Genomic DNA, 21505 nt, shown 5'->3' with positions numbered 1-21505 from the left:
TTTTTTTACCGGATTTTTTAAATTTCAACGGCGATGCGGGACCGGAAGATATGTATATATATATATATATATATATATATATATATTCCTTTTGAGTTTTTCCTTGTCTATACCAATGGCAACTTTTGCGCACTATAGCGTTGCGAATGATTTTTTCGAACCACCCTACTTTCTATTGTTCTCCTATCATCTCCTATTAAATTTACATCATCAGCATACGTCATAACCTGGTGAATACCGTTCAACTCTAGGCCCTGGTTGCTATCTTTGATTTTCCTTATAGTGTATTCCAGGACAAAATTGAATAATAATGGCGACAAAGCATCTCCTTGTTTTAGGCCATTCTCGACGTGAAAGCTCGTGGCTAAAAATTTTCCTACCTGGACTTTACTTTAGGATTCACTTAAACATATCTTAATTAATCTAATTAGCTTTTTCGGTATTCCAAATTCTGTAAGAATGTTGTACAATGTTTCTCTCCTAACCGAGTCGTAAGCCTTTCTAAAATCAATAAATAATTGATGTACCGGGATATTATATTCCCATTTCTTTTCAAGTATTTGGCGAATGGTAAATATTTGGTCGATAGTTGATCGATTTCGTCTAAATCCGCACTGATATTCTCCAATAGTGTAATCTGCGTATGGGGGTCAATCTTGCTAATAGAATGTTTGAAAGGGTTTTATCGGATGTTGACAGAAGATAAATGCCCCGGAAATTATTATAGTCAGTTTTGTCGCCTATCTTGTAAATTGGGACAATGAATGATTCTTTCCACTCTTGTGACAATTCTTCATTGTTCCAGATAAGGAGAATGAGTGTGTGTATCTTGTTCCACAGTTTTTCGCCTCCAGCTAAAATTAACTCAGCCGGAATTTCGTCTACACCCGGAGATTTGTGTTTCTTTTACAATCATTTTTCGAATGCGGTAGAGTTACTATTCTAATAGTTTAAAGTAAATTCGTTTTTCTTGAATGTTAATCTTCAACGCATGAAATCAACAGAGCTTAAAATGTTGGATTTGCCTTTTTAAAAAGTATAAAAATAAACTAAAAATCATAAACTATCACTAACTACATAAGTTATGGTACCTAATAGTGCAGAGGTGGTTATGTCTTTGCTGCATCGTGGAAAGAGTAATTATTGTGAAAAAGGCTAAAAGTGTTTTTAAGAGTTGTTACATGCATTTACAGATTGGTGTTACATGTGCACATATAGCACTGCACATACAGTATAGAGGGTAAACATTATAAAGTTGATGCTAATCATTAGCATCAGCTAACGAAATGTCCGTCCCAGGTGCGTCATTTCCAAAGACCGTGGAAATGAAAACTATAGTACCTAGCTACTCAAAATACTCGCCGTCTGTAACCACACTCTTTTTTTCATCGCTCAGCCAACTATTGGATTCCATAGTTCTTGAGTCTGCAATATAAAGAAGTTGTCAACCGCACATTGGCCGACCTCTCCCAAGAAATGATCGAGATGCTGGAAGAGATAGTGGTCTGTGGGAGAGATGTATGGGGAATACAGTGAGTGAGGAAGGATTTCATACTACAACTTACGGACAGCCTGCACCGTTCTTTGCGCGACATGTGGGCGAACATAGTTGTGCAACATAAGGACACCATATCTGTTGACCATTGAGGGGTACTTGCGGTCAAGTTAGTTTGCATTTCGTGAAATACAGCACCGTGACGATCTACTTTGAAATTTTCATTTCATTTAAAAAAGACATGATGGATCATTTGTATACTAGCAACACTATATGTAGGTAGGGAGGTGATTAAAAAAGCGTTATTAGCATTGATCACGATCCAGCCATTGTCCTGACTGCTTACGAGTATCATAACAGATTCATTTTTCCTTTGAAGTAGCAGCCCGATACAGGAAACTTTCCTGGTTCTTCCTTATACTCAGAAAACCGTTCCTGGTTCTTCCTTATACTCAGAAAACCGTTCCTGGTTCTTCCTTATACTCAGAAAACCGTACACTTGTAAACGGCAGTTTTTGTTGGTCAGTGTCAACTTATGTGGTACACATGAGCCCAGCTTTTCCATCTTACAGATTGCACATAGCCACCGAATTAGTGTTAGGTGTCTACAGTGCCATGAAATACTTTTCCCAGGGTTTGCTTTCACGATGTTCCTGAGGATTTTATCGGAAGATGATGTTGGTCAGTGCCCACGAGGCTCATTTTACAGTGCTGTCATTCATTACTAATTTCAACCAATGAAAATGTTTACATATTTTCACGATTATCCTTACAAAAGAACCGTACTGGTTGATGCGCGTTGGCAATAATTGGATAATTAATTTTAGTCTATTCTTCGTTACAGATGCTCTGAATAAACCACCACCTTTATCCTTCCTTTTCGAAGAAGATAGTCATTCATCAACTTCTTCTGTGCTGATCGAGCGTCTTCATACTAACGAAAAAATTCAACATATGTGTGTTGCGAGAATCATTACTCCAGCCAATGAAATTTCAGGAGAAATTTTAATTGGAGAAAGCTGCTTGCATTTTGTAGCTGATGACAGTGCAATAGATACTGATATTTCGGAGGTAAGAATTTTATTAATTTTGTGCTTTAATATACAAAAAGTGGAAAAATACACGACTGGATTGGAAATCGAATCCAGATCTCCGGCTTATTGTGCAAGTGCGTTAACCACTACGCTGTTCAGTTTGCTGTCTGAGCAAACATATGTTCTATGATTTTGATGTTAAAGAATATACTGAAAGAGATGTTCTGTAATGCAAACACTGGGTTGTACACTTCGTGTGTGGTCTGAGTTGCTGAGTATTGACATCAAAAGTGATAGAGCGTTTGGCTATTGAGGGAGCGGACTGGGTAATGTATTGGTCAGCGCATCGGTACGTAAGCTATAGAGAAATTGATATTTAAAAAAAAAAAACTCTTATTTCCTCCACTTGTCAAAATTCTAGGGTTATTGAAGATTATTTGAACTGCAAAACGTATTAACTAACTACGAAGTGCAATATACGGTATAAATACTTCGAGATTTAACATGAGCTTATGCATTTCTTAAAAACTTTCTGTCAATGTCTTTATAAACGGTATTGAATTGCAAACGCAATTATTAAGAAGAGTTGTGCTCTTATAGAATATGCTGTACATTTTTTGCGTCTTCTTCTTTTGCTTTTTGTACGTGTTTAGAACTTGCCAGATTTTGTTAAACGTCATCCCCCATTCTAGTTTTAAAGCTTGAGCTGTTCCTGCCTGATTTACTATTTTTTCTAGTAGTCAAACTGTTTAATCGTGTTACTTTTCTGCATTTCTGGAGTATTTGAATATGAAGTCTCCATTTTGCGCATTTCCTATGCATTTAAAATCGTAAAAGAATCGTCAATACAAGCATGAAAACCTTTATTTCAAGTTATTTTATTTAGTATTTCTTCATGCATATGCTTATGCTTACTTACCCTGTTTTCTTTAAAAATGTTACGTTTAATCATAAATATTTAAGTTTTACCATTTTATTTATTTTTTCAAGGAAACGTCAGGTACTCTAGATATATCGTCTACAGCATGGCACTTTGAAAATGTAAAAGAAATCCACAAAAGAAGATTCCAGTTGCAAGAGAGAGCAGTTGAGATATTTCTTGTCAACGGAAAAACATATCTGCTTGCATTTCAGTCTTCCAAGGTTATTATTGCATTTTCTTACTTTAGTTGTAGTGTTTGCTTATTATTTACTTTTTCAAGTTCAGTTTTCTTTTGTAAGATGTCTGTTACAGCATCGAGCTTGGCTTTCACAAGCTTAAAACTAATTATTTCTGCTAGTTATGTAGTCTTAAGTACAATTTATTAAGAGGGTTTATTGACAGGACCTAGTTACATAAAAACAATAAGATGATAATTGAATTATTATCTTATGAATGTAGAACGGGAGTGACATCCACAGTACAAGTGTAAGAATTAAGGAGAGGCATATAATTTACATTTTAAAAAAAGCCATGGATGCTATTACCGAACAGTGGGAACGTTATAAATATTACATATACGAGGTTGCAGAAGTAATAGGACACTGCGAACAGAAAACGACTATAGAAGTATAGGTTATGGAAGAAATGTTGAAGAAAAACGGGAAAGGAAGGTCAAGAAAGGGTATAATACTACAACGAAAAACGGGAGATTATTGAATTAGGTATTAGGGAAATTTGAGGAATTAAATCATGAATACTGTAATTTTCTTCTATTATTTGTTAGAAATGCTTACAATGAACATTAGTAGAAAACAAGGGGCATATATACTGATAGTAGAAAATGAAAATGGGAAGAGTCAATGAATGGACTGAAGTTTGAGGAAGATGGAAAAAATATGCTGCCGACGTACGTATGAGAATAGGGATACATCGCGTAGTCTAGATGTTGAACAGAAAAACAAAATAAGTGAGAATGAAGAAAAAACCCTTAATCTAGGATTCCAAAAGTAGGATTTTGTTAATCTCTGGGAATTTGTTTGTATGTACTTTTAGGTTTCATTGATGATTCAGAGTATTAATTTATGTATGATGCCTTAAAATTTTGAAAAAAAAAGTTAAAATAATACAAATTTATTATTATTATTATTATTATTATTATTATTATTATTATTATTATTATTATTATTATTATTATTATTATTATTATTATTATTATTATTATTATTATTATTATTAATTCGTAAATCGTCCCTTCTATTGAAGAAATGAACGAAAATATTATAGGAAAAATATTACTATGTTATTTATTTATACTGTTTTATTGTTATTGTTTATTGAAGTTTAGCCTTCCTTTTCAGCACCGAGACTATATGAGACTTGAGCCTTCAGTTTAAGGTGCAATCTGAACAACTAATGCGTTCAAATTGCAATGCTCACACCGGGAATCACACCTGGGACTCCATGCACCAAAGGCGCGCGCACTATCCACTAGACCAGTAGGGATTACTACTCATATTCAGTGCTGTTGTCATCTATACAGGTCTGTAGTTTGACTATATCTGTAAACTAGCAGCGTTCACCCCGCTTCGCTGCGGTCACCCCGGAACGCAATAAACTTTGTTACTTAGATAATTTTTACTTTTTCGCTTTCAAGTGATATGATAAAAACCATAGTAGATTGCAGTAAATGTTAACATTATATCGCCTCTCATTTATGTTAACCCGCCCCGCTTCGCTGCGGTCACCCCGGAACGCAATAAACTTTGTTACTTAGATAAAAAAACCATAGTAGATTGCAGTAAATGTTAACATTATATCGCCTGTCATTTATGTTAACCCGCCGAGTGACACGGTCATGCGGGTTGCATATAAATACGTTTATTTTTACCTATGATGAACTAACAAAGGATTTGTACGTTATGGACACTTGAATGGTCAATTATCTCAAGACACTGGTAATTAAAAATTAAAGTGATATGATAAAAACCATCTAGGGTCCAAATCCTAATAACCCCCCAAAAATGAAAGAAATTGGTTCAGCCGTATTAGCGTGATGAGGGAACAAAGGATTTGTGCGTTCTCTTTTATATATATAGATTTGGTGTTGCTATACGTACACCGGAATGATGGTATGACATACCATGATGAGCAAGATTCCGTCAGTACCTAAACAGTTTTATTTGACTGCATTTTGAAAGTGAATTGAATAACGAGATGTATTAAAATTAATCAAATACATATGAAAATAAAGGATACTTACATGATTGTTTAGAACACGAACATACTGAAAAGAATGGATAGAACAGAAAGACACAATATGAGAAAGAGAGACAGATAGACAGAGAAATTCCATGTATTCGCATCAGCCATTGTCACTACTTCTCCCAGAGCCAGCTTCTCTGCTTCCCTTTACTTTATCATATAGCCTATCATAACTCCACGTTCGACTGAATTTTCGTGTCGTCAGCTTAAGAGTTCACATCCCTCAGAAAGTGCCGGGAATCCACATATTCTGTTTGTCGACAACGATTACGGATTAAACCACCAAGAATCATTCTTCAGGGATAGCTAATTATTATTTATGTATTTATTTACGGTATTTGTTATTTTTTTCTTCTTAATTTAAATCTCTTAATCCATATTTTTGCTATTTTCTTTACGATTCTCCATCCCAGTCTTTTCTATATAATCCTTTGGTTTCTTTAATCCAATGTTCTCGGGATTGCTGCCAGAGTGAGTGTTGCTGTGCTGAGCTTTCGTTACCATACAGCGGCAACATCTTCAGAGCTATGTGTTGGAGTGTGCTGGTCGTACAACTTATATTGTGGTCTTTAGGAATTGCTGTGTTTCTATTGGTTGGTTTTGTTGGCCAATGGCGTGCTCTGATTTTGCTGGTGGAAACTGCTCTCTGATTGGCTGATGGTTCTTTTCGTACTGAGAAGTTGGATCCAGATGTCAGGTAGATGATAACCTTCGTCTCTGTTGAGGGATGGCTTGTATGAACGGATGAATAGAGATTCATGTATTTTCCTGTCCCAGAACTGTTTGCTTTTCTTTAGTACTTCAATTTGGTCCCACATGGCTGTATGATTGTATTGTATGCAGTGTTCGGCTATTGCAGATTTTTCAGGTTGTTTAAGTCTGGTGTGTCGCTGGTGTTCTTTCATTCTGTCTTCAATGTTCCTTCCCGTTTCACCTATGTAAGTGGCGTTACATTCACAGGTGATCCTATAGATGCCTGGTGTCTTTAATCCCAATGGGTCTTTTGCAGTTGGTAGTAAACTCCTGATCTTCGGTGGAGGGCAGTGTACAGTCTTGATGTTGAATTTCTTCAATAGTCTTGCTAGTTGGTTGGAGGTTTTTCCCATATATGGAATAACTGCAATATTTTCCTTGTCTGCCGTGTTGTCCTCTTTAGTGGTGCAATTTCTGCTACTGTATTTTCTCATGGCTGTCTTGATCTGTTTCGACGAATATCCGTTGAATTTGAATACCGTTTCCAGGTGAGACAGTTCTGTGCTTATATGATCTAGATCTGCTATTTGGTATGTTCTGTGTATTAGAGTATTTAACACTCCCATCTTCTGTGCAGGATGATGAAAACTGGTCGCATCGAGGTAGAGATCAGTGTGCGTGGGTTTCCTGTAGATTGAATGGCCTAGACTTCCATTTTGTTTCTTGTATACGAGTACGTCCAGGAACGGGAGCCTTCCTTCTGTTTCTGTTTCCATAGTGAACTGGATGTTGCGGTGTATAGAATTCAGATGCTTCAGGAATTCGTCGAGTTTCTGTCTGCCATGGGGCCATATGACGAATGTGTCGTCTACATATCTATAGAATACTTTAGGTTTGTATGTTGCTGTTTCTAGCGCCTTGTGTTCAAAATACTCCATATAGAAGTTCGCTATTACTGGAGAGAGAGGAGAGCCCATTGCCACACCATCGCTTTGTTCAAAGAAATTGTCTTGGTAACTGAAGTAGGTAGACGTTAGGGTGTGTCTGAAGAGATGTACTATATCCTTGCTGAAGTGCGATTCCAGGAGTTTAATAGAATCTTCTAGTGGTACCCTCGTAAAGAGAGAAACCACATCAAAGCTGACGAGTATGTCATCGGCGTTTGTCTTGATGCTGCGTAGTAGTTGTACGAAATGGCTGGAGTTTCTGATGTGGTGTGTACACTCTCCTGTTAGTGGCTGTAGCAGTCCAGTTAGTTTCTTGGCCAGGTTGTACGTGGGGCCTCCTATGGTGTTGACTATAGGTCGTAATGGAACTTCTTTCTTGTGTATCTTCGGAAGGCCATAAATCCTTGGTGGTATTGAACCTGAAGGTTTAAGCCTCTTCTTTTCTTCTTCATTCAGATTGGAACTTTGTATTAATCTGTAGGTTTTCTTTTCGATGGCCTTGGTTGGATCTCTGTCAATTTTCCTATATGCTGGATCTTCCAGTAGGCATGTCAATTTGGAGTGGTAGTCTTCCCTGTTGAGAATGACGGTCGCATTCCCCTTGTCTGCTGGTAATATTATGATGCTGTTATCATCTCGTAGGTCATTGAGGGCTTTCCTTTCTTCTCTGGATAGGTTGTATTTCGGCTTCTGCTGCTTGGCCCTCATAAGGACCGTAACGGCTTGTGTGCGTATGTGGTCTGCTGCTTCTTGGTCTAAGTGTTTTATTGCTTGTTCAATAGCGCTTACAGTTTCCATGATGGGAATGTGTTTTGGCGTTGGAGCGAATTTCAGGCCTTTGCATAGAAGACTTGTAGCTGCTTCACTTAGTCTTTTGCTGGAGAGATTCACCACTGCTTTTTCTCTGCTCGGATGAGATGGTTCAGGGTTTTGTCTTCGGTTAAGCTTTTCGAATTTCTTCTTAAGATGAACTGTGTGTAATTCATGCTGCCTGCTACCATAAGCATACGTGATAGAATCTACCCATTCCCAGTCCCAGGAGTGGAGCACTGTTGGTAGATACAGAAGTAGATGCTTCAATTCCCTGTCGTGCTGATCTAGTCTTCTGTGAAGTTCCTGTATTTGTTCCCTGACTAGAGCGTGTCTGGCCCTGATAAGGACCCGTTGTGCTAGGTGTATGTCTCTACAAATATGCTACGTATAAATTCGTCTTGGGTAAAAGTGTATATTTGTAATATATGCATAATGTGTGTCCTGGTCTACGATAAACTAGTTAATATTGGAAATGCTTGATATTCAGCGTCCATTTTCAATTCAATGTGATATGAAACATGGTCTTACAGTATAAAATGGAATCCAAATCTCCGTAATACGTTCATATTTCAAAGGTTTCCTACCTTAAGTCGAACCCGGGACCCCGTGCACAAAAGGCGCGCGCGCTAGCCAGTAAGTCAACGGAGAAGTTAATGTATGAAATGACTTTTTGCATTGAAGGAGATTTTGGTTAAAGTAAAAAGCGCTCTTTAAAATGAAACAATCGTATTTTCAATTCTTCCAGTTGTTTTGCTACACAACTACCCATACTTCAGATCACAGTTTACAATAAATGTTATTTCCGGTATTGAATTATTTTGCTTCAGTATAATGATGAATAATAACATTAAGTATTATTTGTGCTTTCAGGAAAGAGATACTTTTGTATCTGAATTACTACAGTGTCATCTCCCCAACCTGGTAGAAAGTGATAATCTGGCGGAAGTAGTGCAGATGTGGCGTGAAGGGTTCATCACAAACTTTGAGTACTTGACACAGTTAAACAAAATGGCTGGTAGATCATTTAATGATCTGATGCAGTATCCTGTGTTTCCTTTTATACTATCAGATTATCTCAGCGAGGAAATTGATCTGGCAAACCCGCAGATATATAGGTAAGAGACTTTTCTTTATAGTGATGGTTTATTTAAAAATATATATATATATATATATATATATATATATATATATATATATATATATATATATATATATATATATATATATTTGTTTTCGCAGACTAACATTCTGTGTCAATATTGAGAACATACAACATGGATTAGAGTGTAACATGGAGAGCCTAATCATATTTATTTGTGTTAAGAACGAAACTCAGGCCCTGTACCAAAGGTGTAAACAATTTTACCACGAAGGACTTCTTGAAGATAGACTAAATGAATATTAAAACATTGATTAGCAGGTTGTCCATAAAGTCAGATGTGTAAGAAATGAACAAAGCCCGAGAAACAACTCAAAATATTAATGGAGAACGTGGATTATAACTTTATGAGTGGCAATTATGTTCCTACACACACAGTTATATTTAAAAAATAAAATAAAATAAAATAAAGAAAAAACTGTAAAGAAACATAAATGTATTAGGTTAATGGCCAAATTCGTTTGGGTAGATGAGATAATTCCATGAAATGTCGTGAAAATGTGAAGATTGTAAAATACACGTAAGTTATCATTACCCTTATTCTTCTCGAGTAGACAAATAAACATTTCAAGATCCGAAACTATGTATATTATCACGAATAACTTTTCATTATTTTGTAAAGTAAATCTTCAAGTATAGTTTTTATAACTTACAACTGTTCAATAATATATTTCATGCTACACAATACACATCAATGTAATTGTGTTAGACTCGGACTCCATCAAGGGACCCGCGATGGTAGAGCGTTCACCTCTGGTGCATGAGGTCCTTGGTTCGATCCCAGTTCGCGTTAAGTGAACTTTGTGTAAGACAAACACCGTATGCGTGTGTTTTCTCGGGGTTCTCTCCTTTTCCTCCCACTTCCTTCATTATACCATTTTATTCATTCTCATCATCACCGTCTCCTTTAGCCTAGCCAGTACAAACGTAAGACGTAAAACTTAAAGATTTTATTTCATTTTTTTTCAGACTCCATCCACAGGCGAAATCAGTTGCTTATTTTACGCACTCCTTTTCTTCATACATTGTTGTAGATTGTATTACCATTCCAATAATTGTTGTACAAAATTTTTCTCAGGTCTATCTTGTTTTCACAAGTGTACAAAAGGGTAGCAATTTTAGTGGCTGACAATTTAAGAAGAAAAGGAATGTAATATAAAGAAGAAAAGTTTATAAAACAACCAATTAAGCCTGAGAATGGAGCTTGAGTTACCTCCAGATATCGCAGAAAAAAATACAAAAGTCCTCTGATAATATATAAACAAAAAAAAAAAAAAAAAGATAACGTTCAAATTACTCAAAATATTCTTTCTCTCTTATGTTATTTCGACATGACTATAATCTCTTCTTCATATTTTATATCTTCTTTAATAACATTGACTAGGTACTACAGTTACTTAATCACTTCTTGTAAGTCTTCGCATCAGACTTGTATAATTGCCAGTTGTTTATATCTTCTCCATTGCTTTCGCTTTATGTTTATTCGCAAACAATATCTATTTAATATTCGTGGCAGCGACATACTTGTTTTGTAACGTCTGCAACCAACTGTTTTCTTCATGTGCTTCCTAATAACCTAAACTGGATGTTTCAGATGGAGACTAAAATAAAAATAATAAGAAAAATGAAAATATTTTAATATGACTTCACAGGAAAAAAAGATCGGAGAAGTCTTGAGGAGAATTCATGCCCACCTTGTTCGTTATTGGCGTCCGATCGAAAGTGCAACCACAAATTTGTCTAACGAAGTTAACTTTCATTACGTAAATATAATAGGAATTTTGTGTAGGTGCTATCCTTTTCTTGCAGTGTTTAGTGAATTCATTTTATCTATACTCATTTCCGTTTTGTGATTGAGTATATTTTATGAGATTTGTTGATTATTTGGGGACCCATCCAGAAAGTAAGTTCTATTGGGCCATTAAAAAACTAATAAATAAAATAACGGGAACAAAGTACAATTTATTATACACTGAAGTACAGACCTTAAAGTATTGCTATTGGGACGCTTATCATAACGAGAGACCATATTTTGTATTCCCATGTCGAAGAGCGATGCTGTTTGTGATGATAGCCTAATGGTAACAGCGTGTTTGACTACATCGTCATTTCCGAAGGTCTGGCTCACAAGGAAACTCCGGTATAAGTAAATAAATACTCATAATAATAATAATAATAATAGAAATCAGAGGGTTGAGGTGTGTGCAATTTGAATGATGAAATGTTGACCAGGCAAAATCTGTAATGCGTTTCTCATCGTGCACACTATTCCGTGCTTCGTTAAACTGTTGCACTCATCTCGGTATCACTTAGGCTTTCATGATTTGTTCAGCATATACTGCGCCAATTCGATGGAGGATTTCAGCTGAAACATTTAGAGCATTCAAAAATTGTATAACTGAGTGTACTTTACACGCGGTGGCAAGTGTTTCGATTTTCTTGAACATTATCGCAACGAACTACGAAGCCTTTGCACTCTTGTCTACTCTAGGACCGACGATTGTGTCTTGCAAATCAGTCCAACTACTCGGTGCAAAGGAGCACTCTTGCAATTGTAGCCAGGCTGCGGCATAGATTGCAAATGGAACTTACTTCCTGGACGTGCTGTGTATTACTGTCTGTTGTTGCAACTGCAATCAGCTTATAGATTTTTCCTTGATATGTTTCCAACAATATATATATATATATAATAAAATTCTTAAAGGAGTATGCACTTGCGTAAGACAAATATTATAAATGTGAAATATCAGTTGACTGAAGTTTTATTATCTTTTGTAGGAATTTTAAGAAGCCTATGGCAGTTCAAGACAAGAAAAATGAACAACATTACATCAATACCTACAATGTAAGTGCAGAAATATAGTTATTGTATTAATAATGTAGTAATAATCGAAAGTGAGAAAGGTAGCTTGTTCTGGCATATAATAAGTTTTAATACAACCATTGAGGTGACATTGTTGTACCACCACCACCACCATCATCATCATCATCATCATCATCATCGTCGTCGTCGTCGTCGTTATTATTATTATTATTATAATTATTATTAGTATATTAGTATTAGTATAGCAGTTGGCACTTATTTTAAGTGTTTCAGATCATCTTTATTCCTAATTTTAATATTTATCTCTAATATAGAATTATATTATACGTTATGGGAAGAAGAAAAAAGTAATATCATGATTCTTAATAAAGTGTAACCCCTAATGAAGTTACATATTATCGGAAAATAATATGTACATAACAGAAAGAAAACATTAACTCATTAACTACGAACAGTTTTCCAAGCTTGTCGTACATTTTAATTTCGTTTGATTCCGTTTACTTGATTTTGCTAAATCGCGTTCTATTCACTACGTATGAATGATGACCGTTTTATATCTGACCATCTTCGATATATATATATATATATTTTAATGATCCTATTATATTTTCTTATTCATTAATTGCATCTTCATGCTCTTCTTAATGCCAGTTTGTTGTTCATATTCGTTTATTCTTGTTACAAATACTATCTGGAAGATTTTACCAATAGAGTTCGTCGAACAAATTCAAAGAATGATTTTGGAACTCCTATCCTTGGATTAGGAATATTTGTCTTATACCATATTTTCTGTTAGTAACAACTATTGTGGTTTCTTTATAATTAGGACAGCTCAAGAAAACCTGTACACATTTTGTGTAGTAACACTATAAATTAGCTTACAGTTGACGTACCCATTAAACTCCCAAATCAAGCAACAACCTAAAGCATGGAAATTTTTTGTCGCAAGAAGTATAGGTGGAATTTGTGGGCCTCTGTTAGTGTGTTTTTTCCTTACTTCTAGGTCCATCAGATGAATAGTATTCTTCAATAATAATAATAATAATAATAATAATAATAATAATAATAATAATAATAATAATAATAATAATAATAATAATAATAATAATAATAATAACCATGAATAAATAAATAAGTAAATAAAACAAAGTTCCGATTTTCATAAATTCGTTTTCCTTTAAGGTTTAAGGATTACTCCTATTGGTTCGGGATTGAAATCGACCAGGGGTAGGTTGAAATCCCACAGCTTTCGAGAATAAATGGTTCATTCCCTTCTGTTTCCACGACACCAGTAAAATAGAATTTGTCATATAGGGGAAGAGTACGCGTGTCTCCGACTGCATAATACGCATGCTTTCGTAGCATGTAGCTGCAGATACGAATCCTAGTGAGGACATATGTTCGTCACATACAGGCTCGATGCAGAACAGTTCGTTGAACACCAAACAAACAAACAAAAAAGTAATAAAAAAACTTTTCACTTCGCAGGAAATTTGCTTTAAACCAGTGAAATAATTGGCATTGTTATTTATTTATTTTTATTTATTATTATTTTATTGGAACACTGGACACTGTGGTCACTGGGAAGTGTCCAGTTCACAGGATTTTTTATATATATATATATAGATTAGGAATACTTTATGATGAAAAAAAAATTAAAGAGTGTAAGGAAAAATCTCAAAAATCATAGTAGTAATAAATCCCTTGTTATAAGTTAATAAATATCGGACAGAATTAAAGTATAGTACAAGGTTACTGTAAGCATTACAATTGAGTTTTTTATTTATTTATTTATTTATTTGCAGTATTTGAAGCAGGAGCTTAACAATGGTGCGGGACCGATGTCATTAAACCAAGAACCATATCACTACGGATCACATTACTCAAATTCGGGGACAGTTCTGCATTTTCTTGTTCGCTTGCCTCCTTTCACTCGTATGTTCTTAACCTATCAAGGTAAGTGAACACTAATTTATGTTATATTGCTGTTGTAGTAGTAGTAGATGCATATAGAGTAAAAGTGAAAATTCCTGATAGGAATTGTAGCACTTACGGTGATAGGTACTTGTAGGTACTTGAAAATAAAACGTAATATGTTTGATATATCTGTAGAAATGGACATCTGCGATACACAGTATGACACGATTGAAGTACGGGTGCAGAGTACTTTTCAGCCCTTCCCGCTCTGTCTTGCGTGGATTATTTAATCTCTATCTCAGAGCGATTTTCGGTAAAAATCACACTCTCAGAACCCTCAATTTTTCACTTGCATCGTCTGCAAGAGTGCTTCCATTGGCTAGTATAGTCCTGCCACTCCCAACTTGCTTCCTGGAATCCGTTATCACAAAGTCCCCATAGCTTGAAGAATGACTGAAAATGACTATAATCAGTGATATATATATATATATATATATATATATATATATATATATATAGAGAGAGAGAGAGAGAGAGAGAGAGAGGTCGAAGTGAGACGGACGGTATGCGGTAGTATGCCATACCACCTCTGGTTTTTCAGTGATTAAAACATACCATCACTGGTGAGTAGATGCTAAATACCACGATTGCCACGAATACAAGTAATCGACAAATAGATTTGCACGAAAAAGATTTATTTCCTATGTAGAAATAATTTTTAAGTTGACAACACTAACATTTTTGTTATCTTTTTCCTATCTTTGTTTCTAGGTGTCACCTAGTTTATGTTATGATGTTCCATATTAAATTGTTTCTTTGTTATGTGTGTGTTTGTGTGTCTTCTTGCCTTAATGCATATATAAAACTTCTCCCATAGCAAAGGAGCCCAATAATTCCACTTCACAAAAATAAAAGTACTATTGAAATTAATGCAAAATAAACAGTATTGCAATAAGAGTTTGAAAAACAATACTTTAATTAACCTAACTCAAATATTCTTTCATTTCTAGATCAGAACTTCGATATACCTGACAGGACATTCCATTCGTTGCATACAACGTGGAGACTTACAAGCTCAGATTCTACCACGGACGTCAAAGAACTTATTCCGGAATTCTTTTTCTTGCCCGAATTCTTACTAAACTCCGAAGGTACGTAATAAGATTGAATAATATTGGAATTTCTTTGTTTATGAGTAGTTAGTTAATGAACTGTTAGGTTTTTACAAGAGTTTAAAAACTTTCAGTCGTAGTGTCTTCGTATGTCAAAAAACGGTTACTTTGTTTTATTAAGAGAATGTTTCTTTCTTTTATATTTACAGGAATGGCGTATCAATATCGGATGTTAATTTTCATGAATAAAAGCAAGTTTAGGGATTTTTTTTTTAAATTAAATCTCTCATTGTACTCTCAGACAGAAGAAAAAGTTATATTTAGCATCCATGTACCAGAAAAATATAATTCACCTTGATATTTTAATTTACACCACCGCCTCCCCTTCGAAATGAAAGTAAGCACGTCCAGAAATATACAGGGTATATCCGGGAAGTATCGGGATTAGTTTGTTCCTAAGTCGGAATGTGCGCGCAGACCAATATACAATGGCGAGACCAATGTACAAGGTAACCGCCGGCAGTAGGTTCCGAGACGCTGGACTGAGCAGAGCGTGATTGTAGCAAATGCGTGTGTCTGCCGTCGTCGAAACCTGGGGGAAGTGAAATGGAACGACATGTGGAACAGCGTTATGCGATCAAGTTCTGTGTCAAACTAAACAAAACCGCTACAGAAACGTGTACTGTAATCTGTGAGGCTTATCAGGACCATGCCATGTCACTTACAAGGGTGTTCGCATAGCACAGAATGTTCAAAGATGGCCGTGAAGCGGTTGAAGATGATGAACGCGCTAGGAGTCCCTCAACGAGCTAAAATGAAGCTAAAATGAAGACAAAAGTGCAGGAACAGTTGAACGCATACGTCGGCGTAGTGTGCTCTTGATTGACGATACAGTAAATCTGCCGAAAACAATTATATACGAGATAATCACAGAAACGTTGAACATGAGAAAAGTGTACAATCTGTGCTCAGATTGTTGACTGACGATCAGAAGGTACGACGTGTGACTGTTGCTGCTAAAATGGTTGCACGTTTGGAAGAGGGCCCAAATTGTTGAGACAATGTTATTACTGTTGACGAAACGTAGATCTTCAAGTATGACCTGGAAACAAAGTGATAAAGTGTGGAGTGGCACAAAAAGCAGTCTCCAAAACCGAAGAAAGCTCGCATGAGCAAGTCGCGCGTCAAATCCATGCTCATCGTGTTTTTCGACACCAAAGGAGTAATGTACAGGAAATTTGTACCTGTCGGACAGACCGACAACAATAAATTCTACGCAGCAGTGCTCCGCCGTTTGAAGGATCGCGTTCGCCGAGTGCGACCGGAGATCGCCGACTAGTGGATACTGGCAATGACAATGCGTCCAGTCACACGACGCTAGTTGTCGCCGAAATGTTGGTCAGAAACAACATCGCAACGCTACTGCGGTCACCTTAGAGTTCTGACCTGGCCTCCTATGACTTCCTTCTTTTTCCCCGCATCAAGAAAGCCCTGAAAGAACGGCGTTTTGGCACGATTAACGCGGTGCAAGCAGCCTCAACAAGATGTCTCAACAGTATTCCGGTTGCCGAGTTCCGGGGGGCCTATGAAACTTGGAAAAAGCGCTGGCAGCGGTGTATTGATGCCCAGGGGACCTATTTTGAAGACTTCTGGTTCATTGTACGCAAATGTCAATAAGTGTTTTCCATATGAGACCAGTCTCGATACTTTCCGGATACCCTTGTAATGCTCGAAGTCGCATTTTTGTAATATATGACACGTTTTAGGTGTCAGTGTAAAAGACCGAACTCCTGTCTCAAATAATTTTGTTTCCCTCAATCATTTTTACACCATGATGTCAAGACATTCAATCCTAAATGCTAACTGTCTGTACCTGATTCCTACAGTATGATATTATTGATGTAATTATTATATGCATATCTTTTATTTCGATTTTTATGTGCTCACGGTCACATCAGTTTTAATCTATGTGTACAGTATATATAGTGACAATAGAAGACGAAATAGGGATTAAGTTTTAAGAATAAATGACTTGTCATTTAAATGTAGAAAGAGTAATTTTAAAAAAATAACATCAAAAGCAGAAAAAATATGTATCTTACGCAAAAATAATGCTTAAGCTGTGCATTAATTATGAAAAATGTCCGTGAAACATTCATAGATGTTAATGATAATATGTGTATATATTATTTCCAGGTTTCAACTTCGGTGTCCGACAAAGTGGTGAGAGAGTGCATCATGTTCATCTTCCTCCTTGGTGTGAAGGTGATCCAAGGAAGTTTGTGTTAGTTCATCGTCAAGCACTGGAATCTGATTTTGTCCGCGAAAATCTACAGTTCTGGATCGACTTAGTGTTTGGATACAAGCAAACTGGGAAAGCTGCAGTCGAAGCAATCAATGTATTTCATCCGGCGGTAAGTTTATCTGATTTCCGAACTTGCTAATTTCTTTTGGGTAAAGATATGTTGTTCATGTCACTGTTCAAAACTGTGCAGCATGAAAAGAACATTACAAAGTTTTATATTATTTTCTCCGCAGACATATTATGGCTTTGATGTGGAATCAATTAAAGATCCGTTGGTAAGAACAGCTTGGGAAACTATGGTGAAAACTTACGGACAGACACCTCGACAGCTATTTCGCTCTCCACATCCAATGGTAGTGCAGTCCTTGATAAATCGCGATTCAGCGATTTCAGCTGTAAGTATTTTATTTCAAATTTTAATAACCCTTGATCTTTGTTAGAACATAATAACTAATAAGGAAAACGTGGCTGATTTGATGATGTAACGTAAATTTGAAAATAGTAATTAATGTAGAAATCTTCTGTAACTATAATTTTGTTGAGAAAGTGAAAAATCACAGTGTCATAGTCACGTGTGGGGCAAATTGTAGCGACCATAACGTAGCAATACAGTGTATCGTGCAGTTTGACTGCATGTTTGTTTCGTGTTAATATTTTAGGATTATCAGACAACTTCCCCCGTAATAATAATAATAATAATAATAATACAGTGAAACCTGTCTTTAGCGGAATCGAGAGGGACTTGCAAAAATTTCAGTTATAGTCAGGTTTCCGCTTAGTGGAGGTTGATCTTTCCTTTCTTTTTCTTTTTTTTAATACATGCTTATAAAGGGGCATACTGAGAAAATATATTGCTGTACGTACATTGTTCGATTACAGTACTTCTTTCTTCTACGAATAAATACACAAAAAAATTAAAATGAATACAAAATATGCTATGCAGACGTTTTCTTTATTTTTCTAATAGCCAAGCAGGGTTTTCTGTGTACATTGCTGCTTGGCTGCTTGACTTTCCGCATACACTTTAGCCTCAGAAACTATGCTAAGTGAATCAGAATCAGCGGCGTAGCGAGCATTACAAGATTGGGGGGGGGGGATGAAACCTGAAATTGCCAAGTCTTGATTTAAAAAATGCCAAGTCTTGGTAAAAAAAAAAAAAAAAAAAAAAAAAAACATACCAAGTGTTTCGAAAATCTTAGTCTCACTTTTACCAACCCTGCGGAAAACTTTACAGCAACCTTCTTTTTATATTCATCCCATTCCGTGCCCCATCTGAGATACGAATACGAACAGCCCCCGTTTTCGAATAAAATTTCACACCTCAACTCAGAATCATTATCATCTCCCACGATACACAACTGCTAATTTGTCAACTTATGGCTAGTTTAGGTAATCTGCGCCAGTCAATTCTCACTAGAAATGCGAAGTTTTTTTTTCTCTTCTGTCCTCCAGTCTCCTCCCACTTTGATTTCATAATTTCGCACTCTGATGAAAAGTATTAAATACTGGCAAGAAAAATACTAATATATAACCTCCCTTTTAGGCGCCCCTCCAACAGCAAGCCCGGGGCACGTGCCTCGCTTGCTCCCCCACGAGCTACATAACTAACATACAATGTTTACGTAATGCTTTGACTTATAAATACTATAGAGAAAGGAAGAATTGAAATTTTTGTTTTACTTTCCGAAAGAAGCAACTACGTGAAAAAAAAAAAATAAAGTAGGAAAGGCAACACATTTGTATGAAAATGAAGTGAAACACACACCGATCTATGCTTTCACCCAGCAGACGTATTGTTTGGCCCCCCAAAATGTGACTTTTGGAATCATGCACTTAGGTTCATAGCGGAAGCGACAGAATGACTTGACTCGTCCATTGTAGCTTTCGTCCATCGAACATTTCCAGAAACCTACTGTGCCCCCTTGTGCCGTGCCATGGAAAATCAGCATCCATGGCGAGAGTATACGACGGCGGCCTCGTACACAGACTACATTACTGTGTATTGTAGTCTGTGGCCTCGTACATATGAGTTAGGGCGACAGATCATTCGCGAAGCGCCACCCTGGTTGGCGCGAAGCGTAAGAAAATTTTCAAAAGTAAACCCTGCTTTTCCTTGATTTTGAACACCTTTTATTACTTTTTCCTTCCATTTTATATATGTGCACATATATTTTCCCAACATGAATAACATTATAGGACCACTTCCTAAAGCAGAAAGAGGATTTAAGTACATACTAGTAATATTCCAAATAATTTTTCCTTTCTCTCTTTTTTAAATTTTCTCCCCAATTTTGCGCCCTCTTTCTTCGGCGCTCAGGGCTATCGCCCCCCGTTATGAAAGGCACTGATGATACCATTCCCAAAACACATTTTTGTTCAGTTCTCCCTACTCGAAAAGCCCTGTGAATAGAAAGTCTTACTGCAAAACAGAATTGAAATAAGCTATTCTTGTCCTCTATATTAATATGATCACCTTTTGTTTCAAAGCGAAAGATTTATTCACACACAAAGCATACACGGTTACACAATACAAAGTATACTCATTCTGGTATCAAAATATGCTTCCCTTTGACATTTTACTATTAGAAAAAAAAAACAACTTAAATTTGTCAAATTTACATACTACACACAGTAAAAAGTTTATACTAATAAACCTGCCATGTTTTCTTTATGGGAATAGGGGACATCTTATACCCCTTCCCCCCAAACTTTCCAACACAATCCAATAAACTGTACCTCTGGTTATGAATAACAGTATAATAGGCCGCGGTGGCTTAGTGGTATAGCGTTCACTTCTGGTGCATGGGGTCCTTGGTCCGATCCCAGCTCACTTCAAGTGAGCTTTGTGAAAAACACCGTGTGCGTGGGTTTCTCGTGGTTCTTCAGTTTCCTCCCACTTTCTTCATTCCACCATTTCATTCATTTCTCATCATCACCGTCTCATTTAGCTTACCCGACATTTATTTTTTTCAACAATATAATAGGCGGAAGTTCCCTAAGCTGCAGCTACTTTTCTCTCCTCGTTTCCTGCAATTAACTTTACGGACTAAAGATGTTTACAATCCAACTACAAAAAAAAATTCCTTAAAAACTTTAGATAATGTCTTATAAAAATGCTTTACAGAAAAACAATATGCAAACGGTTTAAATCAGTGACACGATCTACATTCAATATTCTTCGCGCGTTTAGCAATATTTATTTACATGGTAGTATTTGCCAAAATTACGTTTGTCAGTTTAATCTGATGAAAAGTTGATTTTTCTCCTTATGTCGCGTATAATTGTCAGGACCAGATTTACATATTTCTAAGCCCTGAACCAAGCACAATTCTGTGCCCATAACCTCTCAGAAATATTATAATTCTTGTTACGTTACTTTATTTAATGTCTCTCTGAAGAAAAAGTCACTCATCTTTCCTGTGCTTGTACATGTAGAAACACTCAAAGCCATCTTACCTTTTTTTTATGTTGGAGAGTGTCCGAGTTTTCACCAGGTACAGTCACTCACATAAGTACCTGGACCCCTGACTTATAATTCTATTACTTGGGGTCCAGGTACTTATGTGGGTGATTGTACAATGGAAAATGCAGTGTTGCAAATTTCACTCCATATCAAGTCGGACAGGGTATTGTGATAACTTGCTCAAAACTGTTACATGCTATACTTTATTGTTCATTCACATTATCCCAGCCACTTCATTACTTTTCGAATAAGCTTGTATTGATAGCAGAAATGGGATTGAAATGGGACATTTGCCTGTCCCGACTAAATTTATTGGGACGCGGGATTCTCGGGCTCAAAATCAGAACTGTCCCGTTTTTTACGGGACGTATGGCAGGCTTAATACTAACCAGTCGCTGCCTTGTTCTTGTTTTATTAACATCAATTCTGCCAGTCACTACCTGTTGCCTTGTATACGCTCTTTTATCAAATGCTTTTGCGTCCAATGCTCTACTTGCCACCGAAACGTCTCTTCTGTCTGCCTTTGCATGCCAACTCTATTCTGCTTTCGTCAGTGGTA

General features: G+C 36.3%; 2 protein-coding genes across 5 annotated transcripts in view; one reads left to right on the top strand and one right to left on the bottom strand.

Annotated features, from left to right (window-relative positions):
• Positions 1-21505, top strand: part of mv (lysosomal-trafficking regulator mauve) — a 282285-nt gene that overhangs the window by 241999 nt on the left and 18781 nt on the right. For all 4 annotated transcript variants that reach the window (XM_081758816.1, XM_081758815.1, XM_081758813.1 and 1 more), the window contains 8 exons: positions 2340-2566; positions 3520-3672; positions 9037-9281; positions 12104-12170; positions 13955-14105; positions 15077-15217; positions 17375-17592; positions 17717-17878. In XM_081758816.1, the coding sequence (XP_081614942.1) occupies positions 2340-2566; positions 3520-3672; positions 9037-9281; positions 12104-12170; positions 13955-14105; positions 15077-15217; positions 17375-17592; positions 17717-17878 (1364 nt within the window). The remainder of the gene's footprint in view (positions 1-2339; positions 2567-3519; positions 3673-9036; positions 9282-12103; positions 12171-13954; positions 14106-15076; positions 15218-17374; positions 17593-17716; positions 17879-21505) is intronic.
• Positions 3806-8935, bottom strand: LOC145684548 (uncharacterized). Its single transcript, XM_081756943.1, has 3 exons — positions 8924-8935; positions 7144-8547; positions 3806-3856 (listed from the first exon to the last, which is right to left on the bottom strand). Exons 1-3 carry the CDS (start codon positions 8933-8935, stop codon positions 3806-3808), a joined length of 1467 nt encoding a protein of 488 aa, XP_081613069.1.

Source organism: Thermobia domestica, chromosome 5 (genome assembly GCF_964235325.1).
Source record: "Thermobia domestica chromosome 5, izTheDome1.hap1.1, whole genome shotgun sequence".
NCBI lineage: Eukaryota > Metazoa > Arthropoda > Insecta > Zygentoma > Lepismatidae > Thermobia > Thermobia domestica.
The sequence above is the reverse complement of the archived record's forward strand: the minus strand, read 5'-3'. Positions and strand labels throughout refer to the sequence as shown.